General features: G+C 44.1%; 1 protein-coding gene across 1 annotated transcript; it reads right to left on the bottom strand.

Moving 5' to 3' along the window:
• Positions 1-364: 364 nt before the first annotated feature.
• arl5a (ADP ribosylation factor like GTPase 5A) lies at positions 365-13,580 on the bottom strand. Its single transcript, XM_002936658.5, has 6 exons — positions 13,317-13,580; positions 7,519-7,579; positions 5,861-6,008; positions 4,799-4,882; positions 3,566-3,717; positions 365-2,516 (listed from the first exon to the last, which is right to left on the bottom strand). Exons 1-6 carry the CDS (start codon positions 13,360-13,362, stop codon positions 2,468-2,470), a joined length of 540 nt encoding a protein of 179 aa, XP_002936704.1. The 5' UTR covers positions 13,363-13,580; the 3' UTR covers positions 365-2,467.
• Between the last annotated feature and the right edge of the window lie 5,165 nt (positions 13,581-18,745).

Below are 18,745 nucleotides of genomic sequence, written 5' to 3'. Positions count from 1 at the left end.
AGGGCTCCCAAGGACTACATTGTTTTAAGGGAGAAAGAGACAGGTTTACAATTCAAAATAACCTCAAAACTGCTGAATGTATATAGCAAAGTTGCTTTTATTTTTTTCCAAGAACGATTTACAGCATGACATTTTTTTTCTCCAGCTGCAAACAAGACACTCCTGCTGTGAAACACTGACAATTTTGCCAGCACTAAGTGGTTGATTCCTGCATGAGTCAGGAAATGGCCAGTGTGCCATAGGGCCCCGCAGTAGTGTTACCAAGCTAAACTGGAGCTATAAGCCACATGGTTGTCTGTGTGCAAACCAACAATGAGGTTCATTTACTGCAGTGCAGGGCAAGGTGCAAAAAACTAGTGCAGTCTGCTGTTTATTTTGCCCTACGATTTGCCACAGCTCTCTGAGACAACTTGCAGTTGGTCTTCATTTTTGTATTTTTTGCGGTTTTTTAATTATTCGCTTTTTTGTTCAGTAGCTCTCCAGGTTGGAATTTCAGCAACTATGTGGTCGCTATGGCCCAAATTAACCAAGTAACCAGGCAGTGGCTTGTGAAGGAAACAGGAATATGAACAGGGAAGGGCCAACATAGATAGATAAGTAATCTAAAGTAATAATAACAATAAAATTGTAGCCTCAACGAGTTATAGTTGTTTGCCTGCCAGGGTCAAAGACCCCCAGGAATGGGTATGAAGGGGAAGGCACGTAATTAAGAAAAAAAATAAAAAATAAAGACCAACTGAAAATGGGCCATTCTATAATGTACTAAAGGGCAGGGCAAGGGATTAGTGATGCGTGGGGTATCCCATGGTATACTTCTGTGCCTAAGCCCTTACACCAGCCTCTCCAATTTACTCTTCTGCAGCCTCCTCCACCTTGGTTACATCAGTGCCATGGAGCCTCCCCCCTCAGTGATGTCACCGGGAGGGGTGCAAGTTATACATATAACAGAAGGTTTGGGTGGGTAAGGGGCATTCAAAAGCAGGGTCATTTTTCCAACCAATACATTACTAGGAGGCATGTAGGTGTCCCCCCACCCTCTAACTTGTGCATCATTTAGACACGCAATTTATGGTGCACTAGCAGGCACAGACCATATAAAGATCTCTGCACTTACCACTACCTGACAGTGCTACACTCTACACCAGGGGTCCCCAACCTTTTTTTACCCATGAGCAACATTTAAATATATACAAACTTATGGAGTAAAAGTTTCTAAGGGGTGACAAATAAGGGCTGTCAATGGTTATTTGATCTTGTGCTCGGTGCAGAGCACACAATCAGATCCTGAATGCAAGTACTTTTTAAATGAGCACTAAAGGGTGCGTATTTGCCCTGCCTATTAGTGTTCTTGTATCCAGGGTCAAAGTAAATTATCACTAATATGTTTATGTACATAGTAATAATTCACATAGAAGTGGAGAAGACTCTACTTTATTATCCAGGCATCATTGGACAAAGCAGAGTGAAATCAAATGGTCAGACTCATTCACAATGTGCTTCCAGGCGCTGAAAGGGAATTGAATACACACACCGACAATCCTTGGAGTGCCATAATAATGGTCCGGCATATGTGGCAGCTGTAGCCTTGAGCCCACAAGGATCAGTGGGATATAATCGCTGTCAAGTCAATGTTAAAGTCTAGAAACCTGCAGCTTTCCGGATGTTGCCTTGGATATCACTGGCATACTGGGAGTTGCAATTCAGCATCCTCAGTTCCGCGACTCCTGCCGCTGAAAATGCCATTCTTTGTAGAGAAAGAGAATCGTGCAACACTCCGAAGTAGAATCCACACAGCCAAACCTGCCTACTGCGCTAAAGGGCAGTATAAACAAAGCACTGCACCCCCAAGCCAAAGGCGGATGGGCGGTTACAAATACACAGGCGGCACTGTTGTTGGATTACTGGATACGTTTCCGGATACACTTGTACCAGTAATACCTGCTGCCCACAAGGTGTTATGTTCATAGTTACAAGGCGATTGTTCTTGTTAGTACAAATACAGAAGCAAACATGCTAGCACACAGGAAATACAAATTGATTTGTACATAACATAGGCTTCTGTATTCAATTCAAGTCTAAAAATACTGATCAGTCATTTGGTCTGTGTTGGATTCAGCAACTGGGGCGCGTTTCTGGGCCCAGCTACAGTCGGCTCCTACCACTTGGACTTGTAAAATTACACTATAAAAAAAACTGAGTGTTTAAAATCTTCTGCTGCTTATTCTTTCCTGTAGTGAAGGGAAAACAAACTGTGTGAGACTGTCAGTTTTAAAAAAGAAAATGAAAGCCCCACGGTGGTTTGCTTCCATATTCTCCTGGAATTGTTCTGGAACATTCTTTCTTGCCGATGGAAACATTACAATTCAATGTTTATAAATACAGTTTTTCTTCTTACGTTGCAGCAGTTTAGGGAGTCATAAATACAGCATGTTGCAAAGGTAATGTCTCTTCCCATGAGCCACTGGGGTCATCTGACTTTAAGCCTGGACATCATCCATTCAAGTCCTTGACACAGCCTGGTTTATTTTCAGGGAGAAAACAGAAAAAAACAGCCAGTATTTAATAGCTTTCATTTAGAAATAGACAAAAGTCTAAGTCCCTAAAGGTCCCCATACACTATAAGATCCGCTCGCTTGGTGATGTCACCGCATCAATGAGCTGATGCAGTCCCCGATCCGACTGGATTTTCTAACCTGGCTGATCGAGATCTGGCCAATTTCAGGCCAGATATCGGTCGGCCAGGCCGCTCGGTTCTGCCCATACACGGGCCGATTAGCTGCCGAATCGGTCCAAGGGACCGATATCGGCAGCTATAATCGGGCCGTGTATGGGGACCTTTAGAGGTGTATTGCTGGGATAACACCGCTTACAGTTAAAGGGCCACACAACAATGCCATCTAGTTTCTTTCTGTGCCTGTTTAATGGAGGTGAAAATATAATTATATTTTGTCTTTGTCTCAGCTTTTCTTCCATTATTTAAATGGTGTCTAAAGAACAGGTTTAAAAAGAATGCCGGCTGTTAGTACCTTCTGACTGGTCATAAATATTCTGCTTGTTGTATGCGACCTTTTTGTCTTGCTTGTGAATCTGCAGACCCCTTGTCTACCCTCATAGCCCCCCTTGTAAGAAGCCAAAAGACTGATATGTTCAGTTCAATGGGCTGCTGTATGCTTTCCTATGTAAAGCAGTTTTAGATACTTCCTCACTAAAACTTTGTGCACAGTACCAATTGTAACCAGAAGGGCTTTTGACACTGAAAATACCAAAAGGCAAGTCTAGACTGGCAATCTGTGGGTTCTGGCAAATGCCAGAGGGGCTGCTGTAAGATGCAGTCACTGGTGGGGGGTCTGTTTGGGCCTCTGTGTACTTGAAATGACAGGGCCAATTTGCATGTTAGCAACAGCAGACACCCCATAACTTCAAACATTTTTTTGGGGGAAGTGCAACATTTTTTCTTGGGGCTTTAGAAGAATAAAGACATAATAAATGACTTTTGGATGGATTTTGTAGTTAGGGTTAGACGATATCAGGCGGACATTATGTTAAGTTTAATAAAGTAACTTACCCTTCCCCTGTTAAAGCACAGCACGCTTGTATATGCCAGGGATGGTCCTTAACAGAAGTCAGTTTCAAGTATTGTGAGATTTCAGCTACCGTCATACACTCCTTAACATCTTGCTTGTTAGCAAAAACCAGCAGCCCTGCTTTCTTCAGGTCCTTAGTATAGAGGAAAAAAAAAATCAGTCTAAAAAAGAAATTTAAATCAGTGAGACAAGGTGTTCTGGGTGTAGGCCCCCAGATAGGGATTGATCTAATGAGACTCTGGTAGGATAGCACCTGAATAAATCCATAAAATCCATAATAGAAAAGTGCACCAACCAGACAAAATTTTACACAGACCCGATTGCACAGATTGAAAGGAAACCATCATAACTGTACAAACCATTTCCCAGCATCCCTTGTGTCATGCAACCCCTCTTCTCTACCTTGTTTTCTTGTGAAGTAATGAATTCTGGGACATGAAGTCCCTCAGCGGAGAGCCTTCATGTCCCAGAGTCCATTACTTTACAATGGAACAAGATAAGGGAGGGGTTAAATCACTCTGCGAGATTAAATCGCGGGAGTGGAGCTGGTCCCTGGGTGCAGTCAGACTGTCATGGTTTCCAGGGCCGCTCCTTGCCTCAGGTGGCAGTGAGCAGCCACTTACCAGGGATGGCAACAAGCCACTTTTGGTAGAAATGCGGCCCCCTCTGGACTTGCTCCAACGCTAAAGTTGTAAGTGCAGAGCGGGAGAGAGGGGGTGGCTGCCTTAAGTGGAAGCAGCCCCAGAATTGCCACTGATGGTTTCCTTTCAATCTGTGGAATCAGGAATATCAGTGCGAAAAAAAAAATACATTTATGTTTAGTTCTGGAATAGTGTTAATGCACCTTTCCACATAAACCCAACTGGATGAGCTCTTGTCAACAAGGAGGGTATGTAAAGGTCCCCATACACTATAAGATCCGCTCGCTTGGCGAAGTCGCCAAGCGAGCGGATCTTCACCCGATATCCCCACCTACGGGTGGGCGATATCAGGTAGCAAGTATCTTAAAAAAAATAAATAATCCGATCGTTTGGCCCTGGGGCCAAACTAACGGATTACATTTGCGGCCATGGGGCTCAATGAGCCGATGCGGTCCCCGATCCGCTGCTATAATCAGCCCGTGTATGGGGACCTTTATTCCTTTAACTGTACACAATGCTATGCAGATAAATTAGGCCTACTACAGGGGTGATGGACAATCTCTAATATCTTACCTCATGGGATAACATTTTATACAATTCTTCTCTGGTTACAGCAATCCTCTCTCTGTCTGTGCTGTCCACAACAATGATCACAAACTAAATATAAAGTTGAGAACACAACATTAAAATGACAAAGCTGAAATACACACCACATGCAGATTCTACTAACACACCAACATAAATATCACTGACAAATTCTCACTTAAAGGGGAACTCCGGCTTCCAAATCAAAATTTGTTCAAAAGCCCCACACAACACAGAAACCTCTAATATACCTATAACTGTAATCTGTTCCTTCAAAAAGTCTGAATAAATATAATTTTTATATGCTGAAATCCAGCTGCAAAACAGTTCTTCTCTTTCTGCATCATTTGAAATCCTGGCAGGGGAGGAGGGACTAAAACATTGATGTTACAAATTGTAACAACTTCTTCACAGCTTACAGACAGCATGCAGGAACTACATAACCCACAATGCATTGCGCTGTGATGTTCCTTTCCTTATTGACACCACGTGTGCAGGGAATTGTGGGATTGGGAGGAGGCAGGCTGAAGGCAGGCTGAGGACAGGCGACTACTGTTACATTTTGAGTCACAAAGTAGTCAGCCAGATCAGCAGGGGAACAGGGGGCGGGGCTTAGGGAACTGTTCCAAACAATATTATTACAAATCATGAAAAGGCTGCGTATTTTTTAGTTGATGTATATTGCAAAGTTCAAAGCTCGAAATTATGTTTACTTTTCAAAAAGAAGCCCCAAGTTGTGTTTGGGTGAAGTTCCCTTTTAATAAATATATATTGGTAGCTTATTTATTTTTATTTTATAATATTACATCCCTATTAAATGTACATAAACGAGGAAACTAGCTGACCCTAGTCCTACCAGCAAGGCACAATTCAAAAGTCAATTTAGAGCGACCCCTACTGGAAGAAGACGGACATTCTCCTTTCACTTCTACGCTCTGCCCATTCCTATCATACAAACAACACAAGCTCATCCCAGGGGAAAGCCTCGAGCGGCAGCTTTAATCTAAACAGTGTAAAGGTCAGTGCAACACTGTGAGTGGGGGCGCTTACCTCTGTGTTTGTGTAATAGGTATTCCAAGAAGAACGGAGCGATTCTTGACCTCCGATATCCCACATTAGAAACCGTGTGTTATTAACGACTATTTCTTCCACGTTGCTTCCTATTGTAGGTGACGTGTGCACAACCTCGTTCATAGAGCTAGTAATGAGCATGATAATAATGTAATTAATGTATTAATCATCAGGTAAATAAATACTTCTATTGTGCATTGTGTAATAAGGATTTTTAATCTACTGCTATAAAGCTGCTGCTGTACTACAACTCCCAGCAACCACTAAAGGTCCCCCATACACGGGCCGATTCTACCTGCCGATATCGGTCCCTTAGACTGATTCGGCAGCTAATCGGCCCGTGTATGGGCACTACCGACGGGCCTGCCTGACCGATATCTGGCCTGAAATCAGCAAGATCTCAATCGTGCAGGTTAAAAATCTAGTCAGATTATTGGGGACCGCATCGGGGCCAAACGACTGAATTAGCCTGGATTCTCCCGATACCCGTTGGTGGGGTATATCGGGAGAAGATCTGCTCCCAAGATGCAGGCATACCTTCAGTTGTCCCAATAGTGCCCTTAAGTCTCCCCATATTTCTCCCGTTCAGGTGATCAGAAGCCAAACAGGAAGAAAAAGTGCTGAGCTGTGTAAAGAAAGTTCCCATAATGCCTCACTCCTGCATAGACACCCAGACCAAGTGTACATGCTCAGTTAGTAAGACTATGAGTCAGTTTCCTGCTGATTGTCTCAGATCCACATTCCTAAGGGGGGTGTTGAGTTCTTAGCATTCTTGAGGGAGGGGGAGCAGGAGAGGGAAGGCAGCAGAGAGCTGCGTGTCTCTGGCACATGAATTACAGACACAAGAAATCTTTTCACAGAGAAGTCAGTGCAGCGTTTCTGTGAGTGCTTATGGCTGTATTTACATAGACCTTTCTGATAAAGCTTCCTTAGTTTTTACCTTTCTTTCTCCTTTAAATGTTAACACCAGGACCTGACATTCAGCAACAGTAATGCATTAACAGCTGTCTGAAAAGGGGCTTTCCCCTCATAGTGCAGGAACCATATATGCATAATAAATACTAAACTAATAATTTATGTTTATTAAAATGTATTTTATTAGATATTAACATTAATAAACACGGATATGGTAAAAATAAAAAGAAGCGAGATGAGGCGATTAGTCACCGTGATTTTTTAAATTCAGTCGTGGCGACTAGTACCATGCAGTTGCAGTGACTTGTATATGTTTATGAGCTTGCTGTCGTGGTGATTAATTGCTGTGACAGGGGTTTTTTACAATTAAATTGGGGGACCACTGCTACTGATCAGCTGTGGGCAAAGTCTTTTCTGACAAAGGAGCATGTTTAATAAGACTGGAGATAAATATCTCCGGTGATGTTGCCCATGGCAACCAATCAGCAATAAGATTTGAGCAGTCACCTACAAGTTAGAAATCAAAGCAAAGACCTAATTGGTTGCTACAGGTAACATCACCAGTGATTTTTATCTCAATTCTTAGTAAACACACACCAAAGTGTACTACTTATGTTGCTGTATGAAGCCACGTTGCCTAATATGTGCAACTGTATTGTGATTGGTTGTTCCAGACAAACATACACTTGGCAAAGGGGTAGTGTTATCTAATGTATACTTACAACTGATACAGTATAGTGGTTTTTCCGGCATTATCCAGTCCCACAATAATTACTTTGTGTTCTAAAATAGAAGAGAAATGGGAAAAAAATGATAAGTTAAGCATTAACATGACAAGTTCATTCTCTTATATTTATTAATATATTTATTAATATAGCAACCACTCAGGTGTTTGTGTAGCAGAACTCAGTTCCTTGTATTGCAGTGACCCATAACGACAATCTACTGTGTATTAGAAACAATTCTGTTCTTAGGTTAGGGTTTTTAGCCACAAGGCTTTATAAATAAATGTTAATAATAATAATAATAAGTATGAGACCAGATATATTACACACAACAGTGCCCCCTGCTGGTCACTTTCTAAACATGAAGTATTCGAGTACGTCTAGGGCAGCGGTTCTTAACCTGTGGGTCGGGAACCCTTTGGGGGTCGAACGACCCTTTCACAGGGGTCGTCTAAGACCATCGGGAAACACATGTTTCCGATGGTCTTAGAAATAATTTTATGGTTGGGGGTCACCACAACATGAGGAACTGTATTAAAGGGTCGCGGCATTAGAAAGGTTGAGAACCACTGGTCTAGGGAGTTGTCAGAAGAAAGAAAAAGGGCTCGGCTGATGTTCTTCTGGTTAGGAAAGGCATGAAAAAAGTGATAAGGTTTCTAATGTTTTTCCTAACAAGAGCAACATCAGATCAGCCCTTTTACTTTCTTACCTTCATATTAACAGTACTTTAACCCTTATTGGAATTAAACAAATAAATAATGAATGCAAAATAGCACCGTCATCAATTTTACATCAACTTTTTTTTAAAGGTATACTTATCCTTTTAAAAAAAAGGCTTATTAATCACTACTGGCACTGTATTGGCATCCCTCTATATTATTTTGGCAACGAACTGCTGCAATACAAGACGTCAGCCGATAATTTGTGTTCTTTATATAAAGATGGAGCTCGTATGTTCTCCCTGTGTTTGTATAGATTTCACCAGGGTTATCTTCTTTCCTCCGACACCATGCCGGCAGGTAATACTGATAACATTGACCCCTAGTGAGAGTCCACGTGTGAGGACTGTTGCCTTGGATTGATATAAATGATTAACTTCCTTTTTAAAGTTCTGCAGAATAGACCAACACTTTATATGTAGAAGTTAATGATAATAACACCTCCTGCGAGCCCATACAGAAGTGTGCCACATGTGCCTTATGAGTCCTAAGTTCACTAGCGAGTACAACACTATTGTACTATACTCATGACTAATTGCTCTCACATACTCATGACTAATGCTTATAGGCTTTTATACAGTTACCCTTGAAATTAAGTAAGACAAAGGGAGAAATAATTGCTTTTCTAGGGGTATGGGTAGAAGCAGGACAAAATAAAGGGCAATGTAAATCCGATAATGATGAATGGGATTCCGATGCCTTTATTACGCAGTAGCACAGGCACAGCCAGTTAGATCTAGTTCCCACAAATGACACGTCCTACAGCTATTCATTTAATAGAGGAAGGTGAAGAACGACAAAGATTGACTGATTAAACTATTACAAGGCTAAACAAGCAATTAAACCAGGAATTTTTCCAACAAGATTACAAAAATAAAACAACTTGCCCCATTCTGTACTGTGTACACAAAACAAGATACAATTGGTCTAGCTGTCCTAAAACAATTACTGTAAAAGGAGCAGGTATAATGTTCTAATTCCAAGAATAGTAGAATGTGAAGCATTGGCTATAGGCGTCATCATGTTTACGCTAGTAATTTAAGACAGTGTGATAAAGAACAGTTTAACCAGTGACGTACTGACATGTTCCTACTAAATCATTCATAGTATGGAAAAGGTCCCAGGCAACACAGGCAGCAGCCGAGAAGGAAGCCTTTATTCCACGGCACAGGTTAATAATAATATAACAAAATAACAAGAAATAAAGTATTGTGTCAAAGGAAAATGTAACTGAAGTAATCATAGATGTAAGGGCAGATCAGTAGCAGAACAACAAATGCTTTGAGTTGGGGGGGGGGGGGGTCCCTGAGGATCAGTATAAGAAATCATGTTGCAAGCAGAAAAGCCAATAAGCAGGAATGAGGGGGCTTTGGTGTTTTTGTGTTCTAGATTTGTACCCTTGTAATGAACCAAGAGGATGGATTGATGTTGAACAACAAAAGGGGAACTTGAACCAAACAATTCTGAAAAGCACTGAAATAAGGGACTGGGCCAATAATATCAACGAGACTCCCTGTATCACAGAATATCGGCAAATGGTAGAAAGTGGTGCCCACCCCTATCATTAACCAGCACACGACTCTATTAGAAGGCCCACCCTTAAAAAGCAATGTTTGGTGATAGATGAAATGTACTATTTACTGGCTATATATATATATACACAAATATATCAAGTAATGACAAACATCTATACTGCTGGGATTCTTATAAAAGCTGTTAATTTGGCCCAAAGTAATCCCTACTTTGGTGATTTCGTAGTGATTTCTGAGAAATAATAAGAGGCATTCTCCATGTAGACACAAAGTAACCTGTAAAGTAAATCACACCACAAATGTCAACACTTTCAGATATTCAACGCCCAAATTTTTCTTGGCATAAGGCAGCCTTTTTAGTTTCTTTTTAAAATATAAAGTTACCTACAATAAAGTAAAATTTACCCACTTTGAAACCATAAAGTTATGTTTTAGCTTTTTCTTATTTGTTTTATTTTTTTTCTTGGCAGGGATGGTGCATATTTAGGCCTCAGGGCACAAGTGTCTGACATTATTCATTAGTCAAACAGAACATATATACAAATACTTATGAAAAGTATGCATTGCTTATTGCACCCAGAATATGTTTGACTTTGTCAATGTTCTTAAAAAAGTACTACTGTGCAATTAGGCATTTATTGTTTGTTTATAATAACAGTCTATTATTATTACTAGAGGCTATTATCCCACTGCTACTATAGGCACCATCTCTCCCTACTATACCTGCTATCCAACAGCCCCAGTCCCTTCCCAGAGGCTATTATCCCCACTGCTACTATAGGCACCATCTCTCCCTACTATACCTGCTATCCCACAGCCCCAGTCCCTTCCCAGAGGCTATTATCCCCCCACTGCTACTATAGGCACAATCTCTCCCTACTATACCTGCTATCCCACAGCCCCAGTCCTTTCCCAGAGGCTATTATCCCCCCACTGCTACTATAGGCACCATCTCTCCCTACTATACCTGCTATCCCACAGCCCCAGTCCCTTCCCAGAGGCTATTATCCCCCCACTGCTACTATAGGCACAATCTCTCCCTACTATACCTGCTATCCCACAGCCACAGTCCCTTCCCAGAGGCTATTATCCCCCCCACTGCTACTATAGGCACCATCTCTCCCTACTATACCTGCTATCCCACAGCCCCAGTCCCTTCCCAGAGGCTATTATCCCACTGCTACTATAGGCACCATCTCTCCCTACTATACCTGCTATCCCACAGCCCCAGTCACTTCCCAGAGGCTATTATCCCCCCACTGTTACTATAGGCACCTTCTCTCCCTACTATACCTGCTATCCCACAGCCCCAGTCCCTTCCCAGAGGCTACTATCCCCCCACTGCTACTATAGGCACCATCTCTCCCTACTATACCTGCTATCCCACAGCCCCAGTCCCTTCCCAGAGGCTATTATCCCCCCACTGCTACTATAGGCACCATCTCTCCCTACTATACCTGCTATCCCACAGCCCCAGTCCCTTCAGAGAGGCTATTATCCCACTGCTACTATAGGCACCATCTCTCCCTACTATACCTGCTATCCCACAGCCCCAGTCCCTTCCCAGAGGCTATTATCCCACTGCTACTATAGGCACCATCTCTCTCTACTATACCTGCTATCCCACAGCCCCAGTCCCTTCCCAGAGGCTATTATCCCCCCACTGCTACTATAGGCACCATCTCTCCCTACTATACCTGCTATCCCACAGCCCCAGTCCCTTCCCAGAGGCTATTATCCCACTGCTACTATAGGCACCATCTCTCCCTACTATACCTGCTATCCCACAACCCCAGTCCCTTCCCAGAGGCTATTATCCCCCCACTGCTACTATAGGCACCATCTCTCTCTACTATACCTGCTATCCCACAGCCACAGTCCCTTCCCAGAGGCTATTATCCCCCCACTGCTACTATAGGCACCATCTCTCTCTACTATACCTGCTATCCCACAGCCCCAGTCCCTTCCCAGAGGCTATTATCCCCCCACTGCTACTATAGGCACCATCTCTCTCTACTATACCTGCTATCCCACAGCCCCAGTCCCTTCCCAGAGGCTATTATCCCCCCACTGCTACTATAGGCACCATCTCTCCCTACTATACCTGCTATCCCACAACCCCAGTCCCTTCCCAGAGGCTATTATCCCCCCACTGCTACTATAGGCACCATCTCTCTCTACTATACCTGCTATCCCACAGCCACAGTCCCAGTCCCTTCCCAGAGGCTATTATCCCCCCACTGCTACTATAGGCACCATCTCTCTCTACTATACCTGCTATCCCACAGCCCCAGTCCCTTCCCAGAGGCTATTATCCCCCCACTGCTACTATAGGCACCATCTCTCCCTACTATACCTGCTATCCCACAACCCCAGTCCCTTCCCAGAGGCTATTATCCCCCCACTGCTACTATAGGCACCATCTCTCTCTACTATACCTGCTATCCCACAGCCACAGTCCCTTCCCAGAGGCTATTATCCCCCCACTGCTACTATAGGCACCATCTCTCTCTACTATACCTGCTATCCCACAGCCCCAGTCCCTTCCCAGAGGCTATTATCCCCCCACTGCTACTATAGGCACCATCTCTCTCTACTATACCTGCTATCCCACAGCCCCAGTCCCTTCCCAGAGGCTATTATCCCCCCACTGCTACTATAGGCACCATCTCTCCCTACTATACCTGCTATCCCACAACCCCAGTCCCTTCCCAGAGGCTATTATCCCCCCACTGCTACTATAGGCACCATCTCTCTCTACTATACCTGCTATCCCACAGCCACAGTCCCAGTCCCTTCCCAGAGGCTATTATCCCCCCACTGCTACTATAGGCACCATCTCTCTCTACTATACCTGCTATCCCACAGCCACAGTCCCTTCCCAGAGGCTATTATCCCCCCACTGCTACTATAGGCACCATCTCTCTCTACTATACCTGCTATCCCACAGCCACAGTCCCTTCCCAGAGGCTATTATCCCCCCACTGCTACTATAGGCACCATCTCTCCCTACTATACCTGCTATCCCCCAGCCCCAGTCCCTTCCCAGAGACTATTATCCCCCACTGCTACTATAGGCACCATCTCTCCCTACTATACCTGCTATCCCACAGCCCCAGTCCCTTCCCAGAGGCTATTATCCCACTGCTACTATAGGCACCATCTCTCCCTACTATACCTGCTATCCCACAGCCCCAGTCCCTTCCCAGAGGCTATTATCCCCACTGCTACTATAGGCACCATCTCTCCCTACTATACCTGCTATCCCACAGCCACAGTCCCTTCACTTCTCTGCCTTGTCTGTGTTCTTTCCCACACGGTTCTGACTTTCCCAGTGTGTGCAGAGCCCAGAGAAGCCAACCCTGCTGGACCACATAAGAAACAGCAATAGTTTAACTCCAGCAGCTGCTGAACTACAACCCTACCTGATCACCTAAATCTAAGAGAGAAATCTGGGAAGTGTTGCCAAACAGCGGTCTCACAAACATAACGTGACGATTTCAAAATCTTCATTTGCTCAATTCCTGAGAAGACCAACCCTTACCCTGGTGGCTAAAGAGCCTCCATATCTTGGCGAACAGGATCCCCATGATCAGGTGAGAGACAGGATCAGCAGCTTTAAGCTAAGCGCCCAAAGGCCTCAGGCTTGTTCAGCTCCGCCCCGTTCATCCCTCTGAATAGCCAGCACCGCTCCCGGTTAATCCATGCCCCGGGCAGGAATGGAACAGCTAACGATTCGCCCGGCTGTCAGTGGCGCAGGACTGATGACGCCAAATCCATGACGCATGCGCACACCCACTGCAGCCGCTCTTCCGGGTTGTTCAGCAGTTCTGACGCAAAAAAAGGCGTGACTTGGGTGGGCATGTTTTGTTGTTTTAGGTAACTTTCTTCTGCTATTGTTAGACAGTTGCTTTATATCGTTTCATGAATAAACGCTGTGTAAAAAAAAACATTTCAGTACTGTGTGTAGCAGGGTTGGCGGGTTTTCCGCCAAATTGGGCTATTAATTTAAAGCTCAGGCGGGTTTCCAAAGTACAAACCCGCCAAGGTACAAATTTGGGCTAGTTTTTGGAGCCTTGGCGGGTCTGTAGTGTGGAAACTAGCCAAAGGTTTTTTTCTTCTGACGTGCCTGTCCCAGTGCATGCTGGGTAATGTAGTTTGTATCTTACTATTAGCTTACAGCTAAGATTGATATAAAACTACAATACCCAGCATGCAATTATAGATAGAAGCTCCAATTTCTATTCCTCTGCTGAACCTGAAGAAACAAAACCACTATAACCTGCAGTAACTGGAGAGAGGGTGCAGGGCATGGATAGTAATTATATGCTTTAAAAAGCCATGTTTTTTATTGAACATATTAGGCTATTTTTGGGCTATTTCAAAGTGGCTTTTGGCTAGTTTTGGGCTGGTTTTAGAACTGACTTTGGCTGGTTTGGGAAAATAAATCCTGGCGTGTAGTGAGCAAGTACCATAAGTGCACATAGGGCTGGTCGCTATACCGAATACCGGTGTTTTTTTTTTTTTAAAAACTATATTCATTTTTCAGATACCGCAATACCAGGGTGTCAGGGTACTCACCCGTGCGGGCCGGTCTCGCACACCTCCTTAAGTGCGTGCGCGCGCGTCCCGTTTTCAGCGGGACGTTGCGCAAGCGCGTCCAGGTGCGCGTGCAGCAAAGCGCACGTACATGTCAAAGCGTGCACGTCCGTGACGCGCTGACGGCGCCGGTTCTGCGCATGCGTGGGGGGTATTTAAAGCTATCAAACGCCTCCTCCTGTGCTATGTTGTCTCATACCCCCCAACTGTCCCGCTTTAAGCGGGACAGTCCCGCTTTCTATAGCTCATCCCGCTGTCCCGGATAGTTCCCTGAATGTCCCGCATTTTCGTAATAGATTACGGAAATGCGGGACATTCATAGAAGGATCCGTGACAGCGGGATGAGTGCTCCGACTCCTTGCGCTGCTTCTCTCCTGTGGCTCCTTCTCCGGCGGTCCCTGGCCCTTTTATAAGGTTGCGCCCGTGCGTAATGACGTCACACGTACACACGGGGCGCAACCTTATAAAAGGGCCAGAGACCGCCGGCAAAGGAGCCACAGGAGAGACGCAGCGGAAGGAGTCGGAGTGCGTATGGGAGCTCTGTGTTTGGGGGGCTCTGTGTATGGGGGGCTCTGTGTATGGGGGGCCTCTGTGTTTGGGGGGCTCTGTGTATGGGGGGGCTCTGTGGGCTTCCTTAGGTAGTACAGTATGAGGGTGTAGTACATTTGCATCTGATCCCACCATTTCAACTATATAAAAGGAGTATTTTTAGAAAAAAATGGGGTGTGTTAATTTGGGCGTGGTCACAAAAGTGGGCGTGGCCAAAAATTTGCCGTGCTGCGCGCGCCAAATCTTTTTGTCCCTCTTTTTGTTTTTCAAATGTTGGGAGGTATGTTGTCTGCGGCCTTGCCTGGGAAACTAAGCCTGCCTGATTTACCTTACGACTTTCTGTTGCCGATCCTTCGCTTGCCTGACTCTGATTTTCAATACTGCAGTAATTATTGTCTAATTTATTAGGAAATGGGGTTAACACCTAATCATGCATGGAAAAAAAAATGCCGTCAAATACGTGACACCGATATAATTTTGAAAAATACCGTGATATAAATTTTTGGTCATACCGCCCAGCTCTAAGTGCACATGGTTCTTACTGTGACGACTTCTGTTTTAACTTGTCCCTCACACACTCCCATAGGCGGATTTTCCATAAGGCTAGGGCAGGCTAAGCCTCCCCAAACCTGCTTGGCACTGTGCTGGAAATAGGTTCCTGCAAGCCCATTTTGCTGTGCTCCGATTGGATCTTTCTCCTTGGGGATTCTCCAATCAGAGCACAGCTTTCTTGACAGACAGTAAAACTGACCAATCAGAGCACAGATTCACACAGGGATCGGGAGATTTTGTAAACTGGAAGCAGTGTAAAAAAGAAGACTGAAAAGAAGAATCTGTAGGCTGTAAACTTTACTTAAGAGCCAACTCTCAACTTTTGCTGCAGTTTTCATCCCACAGGTACTATACACAGGTACTATACCCAGGCACTATACACAGGCACTATACCCAGGCACTATACACGGGTACTATACCCAGGCACTATACACGGGCACTATACACGGGCACTATACACGGGCACTATACACGGGCACTATACACGGGCACTATACACGGGTACTATACACGGGTACTATACACGGGTACTATACCCAGGTACTATACCCAGGTACTATACCCAGGTACTATACCCAGGCACTATACACGGGCACTATACACGGGCACTATACACGGGCACTATACACGGGTACTATACACGGGTACTATACCCAGGTACTATACACAGGCACTATACCCAGGCACTATACACGGGTACTATACCCAGGCACTATACACGGGCACTATACACGGGCACTATACACGGGCACTATACACGGGCACTATACACGGGCACTATACACGGGTACTATACACGGGTACTATACACGGGTACTATACCCAGGTACTATACCCAGGTACTATACCCAGGTACTATACACAGGTACTATACACGGGTACTATACAGTTCTAAAAATCACTAGCTGACATTAAATTGTTTTTTGCCTGACCTGACATCTATAATAATTTATAATCTATCCCCTACCCTAACACATGGAGGGTAAGTTAACTCTTTCCCTCTGAAAAAGCTCATTGTTTGTTTGTATATTTGTTGTTGTTTTTTGCACTTACTATTTTTTTTTTTTTTGTCATTGTTTTGTTCATTTATAGTAAGTTACAGTGGAGCCAATGTTGTGTATCAGTGCCAGTGTTATAGTGCCAGGGCCTGAATATCTGCCATCAGTACCCACTGTGTCTATCTGTATATAATGTGCTGGTTTTGTAAATAAGGACTGCGTCTCACTGTATATAATGGGGAGTCAGTACCCACTGCCTTTCTTGCTATAAAACTAACATAAACACATCTAAAGGGGTGGTTCACTTTTAAGTTAACCTTTAGTATGTTATAAAATGACCTATTCCTAGCAACTTTGCAATTGGTCTTCCTAATTAATTTTTTTGAATAATTTGCCTCTCTTCTGCCTCTATACAGATTTCAAATGGGGGCCAAAAAATATTGCTCTGTGAGGCTACAATTTTATTATTATTATTATAATTTTGTATTACTTATTTTTCCAAGTAGGCCCCTTAACTATTCATATTCCAATCTCTTGTTTAAACCACTACCTAGTTGCTAGGGTAAATAAGACCCTAGTAACCAGATAGCTGCTGAAATACCAAATGGAGAGCTGCTGAACAAAAAGCTAAATAACTGAAAAACCATTAAAAATAAAAGTGAATTTGAATGCGAACTACCCCTTTAAGCTAACTGATCCCAAACACAAATGTTTGCAGATCCCCTAACAGAAGTGCGCGTATGAATACTTTTACATCCTAAACATTTTAGGGTAAAAAAAAAGCATCCTACCCGCACTTTTGTACAGTATCCCTGGGAGTCAGTGGGAACGGCAAGAGGTAGTTGGGAGGTTGACTTTTTATGCCAGCAGCGAATCCACTAAGTCTCACATTAGCTGTAGGTCAGTCTGTGTATGGGCCATCTTTAGCCTCCCCAAACAAAAAAGTCATCCTCCGCCTATGCACACTCCTGCTAATAACCCACTAGAGCTGCAGTCAAGCGTCATCTGATTATAAGGTCTAAAAAGTTGTAAAGATTAAATTCACATCAGTTGCGCCAAATAGCTTAATGGTAGTAGTTAATAAATTATCTAATAGATTGAAAGATACGTTTGCCTTCAAAACACACGAAGCCCCTGCATGCCACTTACCCGCAGCCTAGTAACCCGTGGGTGCTGCTGTGTGAGGCAAATTAAATACCCCATAGAAAAGTATGGATTTGACTGCCCTAAAGAGTTTAATAATTTCCCACAAACTGGTCAAAGGAAAAGGTAATACACTGGTGATGCCACTATATTAGGTACCCCAGATTGTACTGAATTGGGATTTTTATTTCATTGGGATTTTTCTTAGTGCTGCAATTTTACCTTTATTGTGTTGGGCTGAAACCCCACAGACTGTTCTTCCACTTCAGCTGATTCTTCCGCTTCTTCTTATTCTTAGCGCCCCCCATTTTCTAAACGCTACTCCTCCTACAGTTTTAGGGGTACAACACCCAAACTCTCCACACTTCTTCGCCCTATAGCGGAGCAGGTTGCTTGTGCTTTTCTAAGCGATCCCGCCCCCCGTCTTTTTGTGGCGCCGCTCCGAACCCCCCAATTTTCTTATTGACTTTGACAGGGAAGACTTTCAAACTGCTGCCATTCTTACAGCTTTGAAGCTACACCCCCCAAACTTGAATAACATAATAATGGGATCACCCCAAATGAGACAGCGACATTTGTTGGATGACCCCAAAGTGGGAGGGGCCAACAACAGGCAATCAAATTTCACCCATTGACTTTTATGGGGAAATTGAAACTGCTGCCAATCTTACAGCTTTGAGGCTACACTCCCCAAACTTGAATCACACAGTCATGGGGTTAGCTGTAGGATGCTGCGCTGATGGAGGGGTGGAAACTACCCCTTGATCCTCTGACTGGCATGGGGTAGGTGGGTCCGGGGCCTGAGGAGGCGGGAGTTTTGCGCAATTGGAGCAAAGAGGCTCGAAGAACAGGCGCGAGTGAAGGAAAATGGCGCACGATGACGTCATTGCGCGTGCGAATGAATGGAATGCCTGGTGGAACGCCTGGTGGAACGCATTCAATGCCTGAATGAAAATATGATGATTGCTGGATGCCCAAAAGTGGGTGGCCAATCAGGTTTTACCTATTGATTTGGCGGAAATTCAACCTGCTGCCATTCTCACAGTAATAACACCGGGGTCCCCAAACTTTTTACACTTGGTCACTAGGGGACTACAGTTTTAGTATTGAAGAGTGGGCGGAGCCACCAACA

Source organism: Xenopus tropicalis, chromosome 9 (assembly GCF_000004195.4).
Source record: "Xenopus tropicalis strain Nigerian chromosome 9, UCB_Xtro_10.0, whole genome shotgun sequence".
NCBI lineage: Eukaryota > Metazoa > Chordata > Amphibia > Anura > Pipidae > Xenopus > Xenopus tropicalis.
Note: the sequence above shows the minus strand (reverse complement) of the source record. Positions and strands in the feature narration are given on the sequence as shown.